The sequence below is a fragment of the Ahaetulla prasina genome, chromosome 4, assembly GCF_028640845.1.
Source record: "Ahaetulla prasina isolate Xishuangbanna chromosome 4, ASM2864084v1, whole genome shotgun sequence".
Lineage (NCBI taxonomy): Eukaryota > Metazoa > Chordata > Lepidosauria > Squamata > Colubridae > Ahaetulla > Ahaetulla prasina.
This window is the reverse complement of record NC_080542.1, coordinates 105,135,214-105,151,616: the sequence shown is the minus strand read 5'-3', so window position 1 is coordinate 105,151,616 and position 16,403 is coordinate 105,135,214. Positions and strand designations below refer to the sequence as shown.

At 43.1% G+C, this 16,403-nt stretch overlaps 1 protein-coding gene across 1 annotated transcript in view; it reads left to right on the top strand.

Moving 5' to 3' along the window:
• Window positions 1-16,403, top strand: part of FAM221A (family with sequence similarity 221 member A) — a 29,569-nt gene that overhangs the window by 5,753 nt on the left and 7,413 nt on the right. The window contains exons 2-4 of the mRNA XM_058181942.1: window positions 944-1,117; window positions 3,102-3,292; window positions 4,210-4,416. Coding sequence (XP_058037925.1) covers window positions 944-1,117; window positions 3,102-3,292; window positions 4,210-4,416 — 572 coding nt within the window. The remainder of the gene's footprint in view (window positions 1-943; window positions 1,118-3,101; window positions 3,293-4,209; window positions 4,417-16,403) is intronic.

Sequence of the window (16,403 nt, the reverse complement as noted above, 5' to 3'; positions counted from 1 at the left end):
CATAGTTTCATAGCGGAGCACGGGTATTCAGCTAGTCATGTATAATACCTAGTTTGGAAATTTCTCCATGCACTTAAGTGAGTCACGATGTAACCATAAACTCCAAGTTCATTCTGTAAATTCATCCTTGTCACTTTTTTTCAAACAACTTTTTTAAAAATAAAAGATAAACAGAAAAAAAGATCTGATAAAAGAAAAAGGAAAGAAAAAAGAAAATGTAAGAGAAAAAGAAAAATAGAAAAGAATAATTTCTGATTTCGTTTCATACAGACATGAGTAAAACATTTCTCCCATCTTATGATAATTATACAAATCCTGAAAATTTGTTGGAGAATACTATTGATAAATTAACCAACTATATTAAGCAATTATTGCCAATTGTATTTAGGATAATAATAGTCTGTAGATATTCACTTACCGTATATACTCGAGTATAAGCCGAGTTTTTCAGCACGTTTTTTGTGCTGAAAAACGTCCCCTCGGCTTATACTCGGGTCTATACGGCTTATACTCGAGGTTTTTTTTTTTTTAAGCCCCTCGGCTTATACTCGGATCGGCTTATACTGAGGTTTTTTTCTTTTTCACATTTTGCGGACGGAAGCCCTGCCGGTGCAGTGAGAGGCCAGCCTTCTCAGCTGAGGAGGAGGCTTTAACCGTAGGTGCCTCATTTCCCACCCTCGGCTTATACTCGAGTCCCCAGTTTACCCCAGTTTTTGGGGTAAAATTGGGGACCTCGGCTTATACTCGGATCGGCTTATATTCGAGTATATACGGTATTTCTTTTCAGACTTAGAATTCCTAGTTATGTATATTTTCTGTCTCATTCACTCATGATATAACAAGTTCTCCCTGTGTTCTATGTACATATTATTAAAAAGGTTGTTGGTTACAGTTTTAATTAAATTTGTAATGTAAAGTATTATAGAAATCAACACTTTTTCAGAATCGTAGGAGAAGATGATGGTGGGAAACTGTTTACCCCGGAAGAATATGAAAAATATAAGAAACAAGTACTACCAATTCGGTTGCAAAATAGATTATATGTGAGTTGGAGATCACCAACCGGCATTGACTGTAAACTCGTGGGTCCAGAAACACCCTGCTTTTGTTCTCATAGGTGAGGCATTCTATATTTGTGCCAATGGATGATGCATTAAAGTTTATCTTAGATTAAAAAGATGATTAAGAGACTACATGTCTTTAATAATCATATACATTATATATTTATAATATAATATACAAATGATTTTTGTCTTTAAAACAGAAGAGTGGTTTTGCATTTGTTGCCTCATCTTAATAGGGAAAAATGGGTATTGTCTTAAAATCTTGGTTATCTTACTTTGGGTTAACAGTGTTGGAAATAAATTCAGCCAACAAGCATGGGTCGATGAAAACAAAGAGACTTTATTAAAATCTATTTTGCAAAATAGGGTGGGTATATCCCAGCAGATCTCAACAAGAAGTTTGAGCCAGGAAGCCACACCTGAAATTTAAAAAGCATCACATTTTATAGTTCCCTATCACAACGCCCCTCCATGCCCCTCCTACATTGGATCCAGTGACCGATCACAGCTAATCCAGGGCGCCTTCAGAGACAACATCATTTCTCTAATTTCATGTTCTTCAACACCTTCCTATTACTACCAATACCTCCCTTTTTCTACCCATAAAATATTTTGCAAGCATGGCTCTTCCTTATCTCTATTGCCTTGGCATTAAGGAATGTCCCCATAGCTGAGCCTCTTTCTAACTGGCCTCAGACAAGGTTTATTCTAACACAACATTGTTACATTTTCAGCGTGTCTCTTCTCCACTATCTTAAAGCAGAATAATGTCTAACAAATTTAACAGAATAGCAGAACTGGAAGGGACCTTGCAGGTCATCCAGTCCAACCCCCCTACTTAAGCAAAATTGAATCTCCTCTTATATCATTTCTAACCTATATACCTATATACTATTTTATTTTTGAATTTTCTCCTATCCTACAACAGTAAACCTATTTTAATTAGCTTACGGACTACCTTTTTCTCAGGGTAGTACATTTATAATGCCAATTTCTATCCTTTTCGTTGTTTCTAGTATGGTTTTTGTTGTGTGAGAAGTAAAACAGAATTATTATTAATTTTTTTTCTCTGAATGGTAATGGCTCAATAACTGTACATTGCTGGTCTGTGCTATCATACTCAATAACAACTCTTTTGAGCACAGAATATTGTTTCTCTGCTTTTGGTTGAATTTATAAATATAACCAAGAGAAAGTAAAGCTTTAACAGCTCATATTCCTTTTATTAAGTTAGAAACATTTTGTCCTAGAAATGTGCAGATCTGTTCATTCCTCACTTCTGATATATAATAAATCTATTAAGCACAATATGTACTGGTATGTATGTATATATGTGTGTATACATATATATACAGTATATACTCACATACTTTTGAGTTGTTCAACAGGGCAAAACTCATGACCTTGTTCTTTTTTTTCTATGTAAATTACTGATAAGTAAAATTAATTTAGTAGGGTTGTGGTATTGGGAAAATTTGACTTTCCATTTTGGATTACGTTCGGTTCAGAACAAAGTTCATTCCAAATAATACTGCTGGGAAGGATTCATTCAGAGATTCATACTTTGGAAGCCACAATATTTCTGGCTATTATCGGCCCAAAAACAAATAGAAAATTGAGCAATTCTAGGGATCAATTGAAACAGGGCCCCCCAATCTCTAGGCTGTGGCCCAATACTGGGCCATGGCCTGTTTGGAACCTGGCTGTGAAAGCAGCGGGTGAGAGCACAAGTGCACAGCCCCATTTGCACAAAGAGCAGGTGCCCGTCCCTCCCCCCAGCTCATTTGGAACCATCCCCTCTTTCCTCCCCTACTGGTCCACAAACCCAGAAAGGTTGAGGACCATTGAATTAAAATATTGATGCATATTTTCTCCAAATCTGGGATTAAAATTGAGATTTTGAAGATTCTGCCAAAATGTATTGGCCTCACCCATTTTATAAAGTTATTAAATGTCTTTGAATAAGAAGATTCTTAAATATTCTAATAAGAGAATAGTAACTAAACAGTGCATCTGCATTTTTTAATTTTTTCCTAGATATAAACAACACAAAACAGATTTTGAAGTGATTCCAAAAGAACGTCCTATTTCTCTACCTTGTAGAGTGAGCTGGTGTGCATGCAAATCTTACAATTTTGTTCCTCTTAACGGTACTCAGCCCATCCGCTGTAGATGTAAGCACTTTGCAGATCAGCATAGTCCAGCAACTGGATTTCTATGCAATATGTGTAAGTGTACTTTGATTAAATTACTTTATATTTAAAAGTAATTACTATCTACAGATACCTTTCTTTAAATACCATCTCAGTATCATAACAATGTATATCTATTGCTTTGGAAGTAACAAATTCTGCAATCAGGAAACTAATTCAAGATTCACCATAAATATTTCTTTATCCAGCTTTGGCTTGCCTGATTAGATCTAGTCAGGAGAAACTGCTGCAAATTCCATACTTTTGGGAGGTTCAGGGAGTTGAGGTAAGGAGGTGCTGCTTTTCTGTTGCAGCTCCAATATTGTGGAATAGTCTCCCTGAGAAGAGTTGGCTGGTTTTTCTTTGTTGATTTCTATAAGCTTCTACAGACTGAATTTTCTGAAAAATCTCTGATTTGTGTTATCACTATCCTTTGTTCTCTAATTTTGTCTTGATGTTTTATTTTTAATTAAAATTGGGTTTCTTTTATATTGTATTTTTATGTGACCTGTCGAGTGTAAATTTTGATTGAAGTGGCAAGCAAGCAGGCTAAATAAATAAACACTTTAAATCTGATTAATTTGCATAATGATACACAATAATCAAATATATGCTGTTTCCAAATAGGAGATCCTCAATGTTGTCTTTTTCAAGCATGCACACAATAAGACTGTTCCTATTCTCAGACAACTCATTGGAAAATTAGAACTCACCTGCAAATTATTATCTAAGCAAAGAATAGTAGTCTTTATGATTCCAGATGTAGAAATAATTATCTTGTAGCTATTAGTCTTTTCGTCATGTCTGTCTTATTTAAATAATACATATATGAATATTAAAAGGTTTCAGTTGTAGCAATTGTTTATATCACCAAGGCTATGGCAAGCAAAATTGACATTGAATGGAAACTTTTCAAACAAATTCTTACTTTTTCAAAATATGTTTTGCATTAGGTTCCAAATGTGCAGGGTTTCACAGTTGCTTTACTTGTGGATGTGGCCAGCCAGCATATTCTCATGAAACTATAGTGGAAACAAAAGAGGAACGTTTAGCCCAAGGAAAGCCAGTTGGGCACGATGTCCCTTATGCTGCAATGGGGGGACTAACAGGTTTTAGTTCCTTAGCAGAAGGCTACATGAGACTTGATGATAGTGGAATAGGTAAGGATGAAATTAATTTTTTAAAAAAGTTTATGCCCGATTACCTTTGTATTTTTCAGCCAATTATCCTAGGGAGTTTGGGGCAAGACAAGCATCGGCTGTACTACCGGTATCTATTTTACATAGAAATCCTGGAAGAAATTAGGGTGGAGTGGAGATCTGGTACATGCATTGCACAAGTAACATAACCTAAAAAGGAAATAATAGTTTAGTAAAACAATTGTGATAACCTAATAGCATGTCTAAAAAAATCAGTGATGTTTCAAATAATTATATCTGACTATGAAATTGATTTTAGTACTATCAAGACTTATAGTTTAGTACAAATATGCTTGAATTTTTTTTAAATAAATGAGTATTGCCATATTTTGATTTATACAGAATTTCCTTGAAGATCACCTGAAACCTAGTATGTTTCAAATTCTTCTTCGTGATTAATTTGAAGTTATAATTCTGCATTCCAACCAGGGGTGAAATCCAGCAGGTTCTGACATGTTCTGGAGAATTTTGAGCAGTTTGGAGAACCAGTAGCAAAAATTTTGATTAGTTCAGTGAACCGGCAAATACCATCTCTGGCTGGCTCCAGAGTGGGGTGGGAATGGGAATTTTGAAGTATCCTTCCCCTGGAGTGGGGTGGAAATGGAGCTTTTGCAGTATCCTTCCTCTGCCATGCCCATCAAATCACACTACACCCACCAAGCCACTCCTACAGAAACGGTAGTAAAAAAAATTGGATTTCACCACTGATTCCAACATGGGCTTGATTTAGATTGTTGCCTCCTTCATCTTTATAAATCTATGAATGCTGATTTTAAATCACCATTCTGGCTTTTAATGCTTGCCTAGACATAGAAGTGTTTGACTTTCAAACTCTTTACAGTCTATGTTTAATGCAAATAGTCTTTCAACCTGATTGTTGATTAGGCTGGTTTGTTTATATTCTGTATATTAAGAAGTGTCATTTACAGTTGGCAACAGGCCTTTACTGGAATACTTCTGTGGTCTTCTGATATTCCTATGAAGATCAGTCATATCTTTTTTCCTCCGAAAACGTATATATATCTAAAATATATACATAAAATAGAGAAGATTTCAGGTTTACATTTTAAAATTGCTGTCTTAAATAGCTGTCCTGAAGATAATGTTATCATATGTTATTGTATGTTTATTTTTTAATTAAATATAATTAAATGTATTTTAAGTAAACTTTTGAGTTTACTTTATAACAATAAAACCATAATTTAATGGACTTTGGCTGAGAGCACAGGAGACACAAGATCAAAAATAAACGCTAGGTATTCCTTTCCCTCATGTTGGTTGTTTCCCCCATTCGAGCACTTTTTTGTTGGATGAAGTTTCATTTGAGTTCAGGATGAGGGAAGGTACAGGCAAGGAGTATGATATTATCAAACCATCAATTGGGTAAGCTAATTAGTGGGATTCATTGTGTTGAAACAGTAGTTTAGGACAGCAGAGGGGAAAAATTAAGCATTCTGGTAGGATATGCCAGCCTGGGAAATAAGCAGCAATTCCTTTTTACCATCATGACTTGCGTTTTGATTTCTTATCTACTGTATTTTTTGGACTATAAGACACACTTTTTTCCAGTGCACTGCTCAGACAATTCATAGATGGGTATTTTTATTGGTTGAGACTAAGTGGAACTTTTTTCCTATTCCCTTGACCACGCCTCTTCCCCTTGATTTCCAGTCTTTTTACTCAGTCTTATTAATGAGACTTGAGTTGGTTTTCCCTGGCTTTAGTGTGCCAGATAGTTGAAATGTTGATTGTGGAATTTTTTTGTTTTTTTATTTTAAATGTTCGGTTGATTTATAGGGCGAGCTATGCAACGTGGGATTCTTTTAAAGGCTGCTTGCGGTGTGTTATGTGTGCCTGGGGCTCCAGGTCACCAGCAGACACCCAAGATTTTTCTTAAAGCAGCATTCCGGAGTTGTTGCCTGGCTGGGCACCTCCGATGACAGATCGTGCCGCCGGTGGAAAAGCTGGTTACCCAGATTGCCAGTAAAACTGCCACCACCACCGCAGCTCTCCTCGTTGGGGCGGCTTTGGAGTCTCTGCCCAGAGAATGGAGCAAACTCCAGGAATCAGGAGAAGGCTTTGTGGCATTTAGGAACCGGTTTCTGTTTTTGTGCCATTTTCAAACTGTCTGTGCAAGCCGCGGCGGCACTGAGGAGTGGTTTTCAGCTCGTGCTCGCCATTTTTTTGACAGTTTTGGCCGTGGAGATGAGATCCCTATGCACGGTCACTCATGCTCTCGTGACATCTTGTCTGGATTACTGCAATGCTCTCTACATGGGGCTCCCCTTGAAGAGCACCCGGAGGCTCCAGTTGGTCCAGAATGTGGCTGCGCGGGTGACACCTCTCCTGCGCAGACTGCACTGGCTACCTGTGGCCTTTTGGGTGCGCTTCAAGGTTTTGGTAACTATCTTCAAAGCGCTCCATGGCATAGGGCTGGGTTATCTACGGGACCGTCTGCTGCCACCGATTGCCTCCCATCGACCCGTGCGCTCTCACAGGGAAGGACTCCTTAGGGTGCCGTCAGCCAGGCAGTGCCGATTGGCGACACCCAGAGGGAGGGCCTTTTCTGTGGGGGCTCTCACCCTCTGGAACGAACTTCCCCCAGGTCTTCGTCAACTTTCTGATCTTCGAACCTTTTGCCACGAGCTTAAGACACATCTATTTATTTGCGCAGGACTGGACTAGAATTTTTAAATTTTAACTTTGGTTTTAACGGGGTTTTATTATTTTTATTGCAATTTTTAATATTCGGCCTTATTTAATAAGTTTTTTAAATTGGTGTTTTATTTTGTATTTATATGTATGTTTTTATTAGGCTGTAAACCGCCCTGAGTCCCTCGGGAGATAGGGCGGTATAAAAATATGATTAAATAAATAAATAAATAAATAAATAAATAAATAAATAAATAAATCTGAGGCTTTTAACCTCATGCCTGACAGCTGACTGCCTTCGGGCTCTGCGACTATTCTTAAAAAGCCGAGCCAGCTTGCGAAGTGGTACCTTCGGGGAGTTTTATTCTCTCCAGCACCTTTTCTCCTGATCTTATTTGGCCTGGGTCACCGCTGGAAGAATGCCTGGATGACATAGTCGCCATCTTGTGACAGGACAGGTTTGCCCAATTACGCCAAGCTAATTTGTCTTGCCTCCTATCTAGCCTTATATAGGTCGAGGTCTGAGGCTGAGAATTTGAGTGGTAAAAGTGGCAGTTTAGGAATTGTCAATTTAAACTGCTGAAATTGGACTGTCTGAAATTCTTTCTAGCCTTACATAGGCTGCCTTCTGTGACTGAGAACTTATTGGCAAAAGTGCAGTTCCATGATTGTAATTTAACCTGATTAAATTGTTCTGTCTAATCTCAATCTTTGCCTCATTAATAGCCATAAAACAATATAATGGCAGATCATGATCTCTCTTCAGACACTGAACAGGAGGTTAGTCCACTCAAAGTTCATAAACCTAAAGCCCACAAAGTTAAACATTCTGGCTCTAAACAGCCTAAGGCAGCTACTAGAAGCAAGGCACATAAGGCTAAAAATTCCAAATCTGGGTCTTCTAAAAGGTCCACAGTGGAAGATAAAGATGCCAAAAAGAGGCATGAGGCCTTGGAACGTTAATTTACAAAGGCCTAACGTAAGGCACAGGTGACTACATTTCTGAGGGATTCTGCTGCTGAGGCAAATTTACCAGCGCAAAATACTATTCCTCAGATACCATCCCAAGTTTCTGAAAATCCAAGAATCCGGGCTCCTGGCGAAGCTCCTGTTGAACAACAAAGGCCAATTACTGGGGTTTCTCAAGAGGTCCCCTTAGTATTGCCTAATGTATATGCAGCGGGGGTTCCCTTACCACTTATTGCTGCCCGCAGATCTCCGCAAGTGATGTTTACACCGACTGCTGCCAACCTTAGGGATGTGAATGGACACTATTCTGGTCAGCTTTGGACTTCAAACTATGATGTCAGAAGCGGTTTCTCAGATTTTGGCAGCTAGCATTCAACAGGGCACTCGACTGGCCCCTATGGAACCTATTGCCGGACCTCAAGTCCAAACAGCTACGTCTAGCCCCTCTGAATCCCCTTCTGTGCAGAAATCCATTCATAGTGAGGATTCTCTGCAAGAGGATGACTATCAAGGAGAACTTGAATTTTCTGAGGGCGAAGGGATGATGCCGGACAAGCCAGCTTTCCCTGGACTGTTTAGAACATCAGTTTTCAAATCATTGTTACACAAGGCGAAGGTGACAACAAATATAGAGGTGGTATCAGGTTTGGCTTCCCAGACTCTGGATTTGTTTGTTCACAGTTCCTAAACTGGAACATGACTTCATCCCTTGCCCAGCTCTTTTCTCTGAGGTGGTCCAGCGACCTTGGGATCAACCTGGTTCTTTGGCAGGTCCTAGCATGCATGATAAAAAACTTTATTGCTCTGCACCAGACCTTGATGAGCTGTTACAATTACCATCCGTAGATATACTGGTAGCTAGCCTAACTTCTGCATCTGTCCTCTCCACTGACATTGGAGAGGGACTCAAGATGGAAGAAAGAAAGGCTGAAATATCCTTCTGGAAAACTCACCAGGCAGTGGCCTGGGCCATTCGGGCAGCAATATCCGCCTCATTTTTTAACAGGGCATCTTTAATTTGGCTCCGCCAATTGCAGAAGCGGCTCCCACCTGATGAAGCACAGCTCCACCAGGACATAAATAAACTGGTAGCTGCCACTGAATACTCGCGGATGCATCTTTGGATGTGGCAAAATTTGCTTCTCGTGCTCTCGCTTCAGCTGTCATCTCCCGCAGACTTCTGTGCTGCGCCACTGGAAAGCAGACATGAAGTCGAAATGGAAGCTAGCTGCAGCTCCATACAAAGGATCCAACCTCTTCGGAACAGCATTAGATCCCATTTTAGTTGAAGGCTGGGATAAGAAGAAAGTCCTCCCTTCCTCATACAGGAGGCCAGACCACAGATACACCCCTTATTCTCAGCGGCAACCCTTTCATGCTGACTCAGGACTTGGGGGGGTGGGGTCCTATTATCAACGATCTTACAACCAGGGATTTTTACAGTCTTCTGACCAATTGTCATTCCGAGATCGCGGCTGATGCCAGCCTCCTTTAAAAAGGCCTTTTAGGGGAGTTGGCACCTACTCCTTCTGCCATGGCAAATGACTCCCCATCGGCTAAACCCATTGGCAGTCAACTCCAACAATTCCACCATCAATGGGCAGTATCCATGACCGACACTTGGATTCTGAGCACGATGAAATTCGGCCTCATCTTAGAATTCCAATCCAGCCCTCGAAGCCATTTTCTTCAATGCCTGGTGTCCCATCATCATGTCAAAAAATATCTCATGGATCTCGAGATAAAACATCTATTAGATATCGAGGCCATCGAACTGGTGCCAAGGATCAAGAAAGGACCGGATTCTATTCCATCCTGTTCCTGGTTCCCAAGAGTTTGGAGGGCTGGAGAAAAATCTTGAATCTCAAGCACTTAAATCAGTATATATTATACTGGCAATTCAAAATGCATTCCCTCAGATCAATCTTGGGATGCATTCGGGAGGGAGACCTTCTACAATCTGTGGACCTCAAGGAGGCTTATTTACATGTGCCCATATATCCAGCACATCGCTAGTAACTGCGATTTGCATATCTCAGCCATCACTACCACTACAGAGCCATGCCATTTGGCTTTTCATTGGCCCCATGGACCTTCGCCAAGTTACTGGAGGCAGTGGCTGCAATGGTCCGCATGGTTCCAGTTTGCATGTTTGTTACTTGGACGATATTTTAATTCTGTCGTCTGCGCAAGCAGCTCAGGACAGAGTGATGGTAATTCACGCACTTTAGAGTCACGGGTTCACTCTCAACATAGCAAAGAGTCATCTAGAGCCTACCATCCGCATTGTCCACTTGGAGGAGGTGATAGACTCAATCAAAGGCCAAGTCTATATGTCGTCTGATCGCTAATTCAGTATCATGGAGCTGGTGACACTGACATTATCGCAAAAGACAGTTCAAGTACTCCTTTTCTCCCAATTGCTTGGGAAAATGATTTCCTGCATTGCAACTGTACCATGGGCAAGGTATCATGTTCGCCCACTACAATGGTTGCTACTGCCATATCAAAAACAAGGGTGAAGCAACTCCACAATCGGAGTATCAGTTCCAGCTCGGGTTCAGCTGTCTCTCCACAGGTGGGTGTCACTGGCGCTCCAGAAGGGCTGTGTATTCCAGGAACCCAGATGCATCACACTAACATTGGATGCGAGTCTCTACAGTTGGGGAGCCCATCTGCTATCTCAGGTGGCCCAGGGCCAATGGTCCACAACAGAAAAGAAACACAGTATCAGCTGGTTAGAGTTGAGAGCCGTACGACTTGCCCTGAGGCACTTTCGAGCTGAGGTGTTGGGTCAACACATTCTGATTTTGACTGACAATATGGCCATAAAGGCCCATATAAATCGACAAGGGGATACTCAGTCCAAGACACTAATGGACGAAGCAGAGCTTCTCCTGAGTTGGGCGGAGAGACACACCCTTTCACTGACAACAGAGCACATATCAGGCTCTTCGAATCTCCAAGTGGACTGGCGGAGCAGGACTCAAGTCGATCCCTCCGAGTGGAAGCTCCATCTTCAGCTTTTTCTGGAATTGTCTCAGAAGTTTGGCCAGCTGATTCTCGACCTATTCACCTATCCTGAAAATGTGCAGCTTCGAAGATTTTTCTCGAGGTTTCTGACCCCAGGGGCGGAAGGGAGCAACTCTCTGCGATGTCCATGACCTCAGGGCTTACTCTATGCGTTTCTGCTGATTCCCTTCATTCTGATGGTCTTGCAGAAACTGTTAGCCAAAAGAGCAGAACTTCTTCTGGTAGCACCACATGGGCCACGCCGATCCTGGTTTCAAGTCCTAATGAATCTTTCGTGTCCCGTCCCTGGAGGATTCCTCGGGACAGGATCTCTCTCAGCCAGGGACTCATCATCCATCCGGAGCCCGAGTGGCTCCAATTGACCATCTGGCACTGAGAGGATCCTCCTGAGGAAAGATAATTGTCGTGTCCCACCCCCCACTCCGACGAACGAGTCAAGGAAGTCCATAACCAATTTGGCAACGAAGCCTCTGCAGCTTGCCAAGTTCCTCCGAGGTTTCTCAGGGCAGGCAGGAGTCCAAGTTGTGACTTCAGCGGTAGGGTCCGGTATCAGCAAACTCGGTAAGACTTTGCTTGGCTCAAGGTTGGAATGCCAAAAGCACGTCCTTTATATAGGCTGTGGGGTGTGGCTCCATGACTCAGATTTATCCAGGCCTGCTCCTCCCTTCCTTCTGCTGGCGTCGCCTCTCAGATCTCTGGAAGCAAGGGTCCTCCCACTGTGAATTGTCTTCAGCTGGCAGCTGAATTGTCTTCAGCTGGCAGCTTCTGGGAAAGGGAGAGGTCAGAGGGAGTAGGGCCGAGCAATTCCAGAGGGAGTAGGGCCGAGTAATTCCTGGCTGACATCCTGCTCTGACGGCTGAGCCAAAGGAACACACGCTATATGAGTGAGGTTTATCGGGCTTGTCCTCCCACTCCTGGAATCCTCTCCGGGCATGGGGCCAGGGCTGGGAGCTGGAGGCATGACAGGCCGTTCATCTTCATTATCAGACTCGGACTCTGATAACAGGCCCGGTTGGAGACGGGAGGGGCCTGGCTGAGGAGAGGAGGGAGGATGAGTCACAACAATAATCTTTCAGGGAAGGTGATACAAACAATTCAACTAATTGCTTCAACGAACTGGATCTATAACGCTTCATGGCGATCATTTTGTCCGTGGTGCTCCAAACAACACATAGATCCAACTTCTGCTTCTATACCTGCAGTGCTGGACTTCTTACAAGCTGATCTGGAGAAAGGGTTGGCTCCAACTACACTATGTAGACAGGTTGCCACCTTGTCAACTGTTCTTATATGCAATTCCCACCGGACTCTTTCTCAGCAACCAAGGATCCACTGTTTTCTCCAAGGTGCTACCAATCTTCAACCGCCAGTCATACACCACTATCCAATGTGGGATCTTTCTTTAGTTCTTCAAGTTCTCATGTCATCGCTCTTTGAACCGCTGGGATCAATCAGCCTCCAATTCCTAACTCTGAAAGTCGCCTTTTTCCTGGCGAGGAGGATCTCTGAATTGGCGGCCTTGTCCATTCGAAAGGACCTCTGTATAGTTCATTCAAACAGAGTTCTGCTGTGGTTGGACCCCTCCTTTATGCCCAAGGTGAACTCTTGGTTTCACCATGCCCAGAAACTCATTCTCCCTAATTTTTGTCCAGCTCCCACTCATCCGCTGGAAGAACAATGGCACACCTTGGACATGAGGAGGGCTCTCCGCAGATACATTAAGAGGACAGCCTCCTTTAGGCGAATAGAGGCTCTGTTTGTATCCTTTCACCCTTCATCTATGGGCAGAAAAGTTTCTTCATCAATGGTGGGACAGTGGCTAAAGGCTTGTGTCTCTACTGCATATGGAATCAAGGTCAAACCTTTGCCTGGTCGCATTTTGCACATTCCACTCAAAGTACAGCCACTACGGCTGCATGGACTACTCAGGCATCCTTTGCCGCGCAACCAGCTGGTCGTCCTTGTCACCTTTCATAAGATATTACAAACTTGACAGTTATGCTTCTACTGATGCATCCTTTGGGTATTGCAAAGTGTACTCTCCCACCAGGACCTGGGGATCAGTTCTGCTCCCACCCAGAGTCCTTAACCTTGGGTATATCCCATCTATGAATTGTCTGAGCAGTGCACTAGAAAACAGACTTTGAGTTACTGAATGTCCTTTTCTGTGCACTGCGATGACAATTCAACCCTCCTGTATAAGCAGCCTGATCCTGGCCAGGGGGTGGTTTCTTCTGTGTTTTTTTGTCTTTACAGAGTTCCCATCTGACGACGCCTTTGTGAAAAGACTGGAGATCAAGGGCAAGAGGCGTGGTCAAGGGAATAGGAAAAAAGTTTCCCCTCAGTTGCAACCAATAAGAACAAAGTGAATACCCATCTATGAATTGTCATTGCAGTGCATAGAAAAGGGACATTCAGTAAGTCAATGTCAGTTTTGTCTCCCAAAAGGCAGCAAAAATGTCTGTGTTTCTTATAGACTGAATATTGCCAAAGCCCTGCCCACCTGCCAGCCATTTTTCGGCCTCTGCATGCCCTATTTTCAGGCCTTTTTCAGGCTTCTTTTTGGCCCATTTTCGAGGCTTTTTTCAGCCTGTTTTTGAGGCTTTTTTGGCCCGTTTAGGGGCTTTTTTTGGCCTGTTTCCGGTCCCTTTTTTTGGCCTGTTTTCAAGGCTTTTTTTGGGGTCTGTTTTGGGGGCTTTTTCAGCCCGTTTTGAGCTTTTGGGAGGGCTGTTTTTGAGGCTTTTTTTGGCCTGTTTTCGAGGCTTTTTTCAGCCCATTTTTTTTTGAAAAACGAAAAAGCCCGCAAAACAGGCTGAAAAAAGCCTCAAAAATGGGCCAAAAAAAGACGACCGGAAACAGGCCAAAAAAAGACTGGAAATGGGCCCAAGGAAAAGGAGGCCAAAAACTTTTTTTTTCTTTTCCTCTTCTAAATTTAGGTGCATCTTATAGGCAGGTTATGAAAAATACAGTTAACTTCGTGCCCTCATCTAAATAACCTCTTTTTTCATTCTGCAATATGTATGAGGAAGCTATCCTAACTATACTGAGTTTTCTTCTTTTTCTATCATTTGGATTTATTGGACTCTCCTGCTGAAATGACTCTAAACTGAACTTTATCTATAATTTATCAATACATTTCAAATAAATTCTGACACAGAAAAACTATTATCCTTTTCATACTTCATCACTTTTACAGAGATGTAAGAAATCATAACTTAGGATACATTTTAATTGTTGCTTCTGTCAATATTGACGAAACAACTAAAGCAAACCTCTTTAACACATTCTTTGGCTCAGTTTTTGTTAACAGTGATGACACATATCCGAAATTCCCAAATCGTACAAGCAATGAGTATGACGACTTAACACATATAGATTTCACAGAAGATAATGTTGGAAAAGCACTTCGCAACTTGAAACCATCTCTATCCATTGGACCTGATGGACTATGCGCTTACTTCTTAAAAAAACTTTCTACTAATTTAGCAGAACCCCTAAGTATAATCTTTGATAAAGCTTTCACAACCAGTTCCCATCCCAATCTTTGGTCACTAGCCACAGTTATTCCAATCTTCAAAAAAGGCAACCCCAGCTCAGTTTTCTTCTTCTGCGCATGTGCGTTATGGCGGCGTCTTGAGTTCTGCGGAGACGGTGGCTGGAAGTCCTTGGGCCGCAATGCCGTTCCACCGGTCACCTAGCTGCTTGCTCTCTGGCTCCGGTTTTGTGATCTTTCCGGCTGCCGAGAGCGAGGTCTTTGGACCTCATTGAGCTCTCGGCTGCCGAGTACGGAGCCGGAGTTTGTAAACAAGCAGCGGATGACGGCGGCCATGTTGGGGGGGGCATGAGGAGACGCCCGGCATGATTCAGCTGTTTTTCGGCCGTTTTGGCCGCGGATATCATCAAAGGCTGGGGAGCGTCCCGAACACCGACTGAGGACATCGATGGCGGTATGCTGGGCACCGGGTGTTTGGGCCGCAGTTAACATCGGTTGCTGGGACGGGACCTGCATGGGCATGAATATCGCCCCCTCCCCTCTCCTCATGGACCGGAACATCGTTCTTTCCCCACTGCTGACTTTTGCCATGGCCTGCCAAAATGCCGTAATTACCATCAACGGCTTACCTCTCTTTGAGTTGCTCTTTCCATCAGCGACTGAGAGGCGGCTTGGCCTGGACAATTTCAACAGCGGCACAGCGGCACGCTGGAGCCATATTGGGCCCAGCGGTATAATCTGGCGGCTTAGTGGTGGTGGCATGGACGGCGTTGATGGCACTGGCGATGTCATTCCAATTATCGTACTGCACGGGTCTTTGTCCTGTGATGGTGCATTGCCGGGAATCCGAGGGAGACCTTTTTATTCTTGTGGTCCCACGGACTTCTACGGACTAGGACCCATATGGCTGACTATTTAATGTCGGGTCTTGGCGATCTATTGATACGACTGGAACATCTCCGACGGCTAATGATGGACATTCTCCTGCGGTTATACTGACTATTTCTCCATGAGATACTCGTCTGCCGAACTATTATGACTGCGAGGTTCCCCCGCCTCGCAGGAATGACCCTCCAAGTTATCGAGGGCTTACCTTAACGAAGGGTCTTGGGACCCAGAGAGGTGGCATGTGGCCAAGAAGAATTTGTGGGGTTTTTTAAATAGATTTTTAAATAAGGGTTTTTTAAGGGGGGAGGGATTTGACGGATGGGGGAGAGAACCCGTCGGGGAGGGATCCAGCCCCTGTGCTTGTTCGCGGCACTACTTCATCTGGTCTGAAGGCAGGGGGGGAGGGCTCTGTTCCAGGACTAGAGGGTTGTTCGATCTGTACGGTAAGTGGGAGAGGCAGATATGGCGGAGGGGGGGCCGTATCGAGAGTTGGGAGCACGTGTTCAATGTCTGAAAGCGATCACGTGCTCCGGCCCCTCAATCCCTACCCGTTCCTCGGGCGGCCATGATCCTCAGAGCTTGGATCTTCGGCTGATGTTATGTAATGCCCGGTCCATGGCTAATAAAGCTCCCCTGATCTGCAATCTTATTCAGGGGGAGTCTGCGGACCTTATGGGCATTACAGAGACCTGGTTGGGTCCAGAGGGGGGGGATTCCCCTTGTTGAGCTGTGCCCTCCAGGTTTCCAAGCATTTCATCAGCCGAGGGCCCAAGGTAGGGGTGGGGGGGTGGCGGTTGTCATTAAGGAAGATTTAGAGCCGAGGGAGGCCACTGTTCCTCAGATTGCCGGCTGTGAATCCCTCTATGTGCGGTGGGGCCATAGGAATCAGTTGGGCTTGTTGATCGCGTACCTG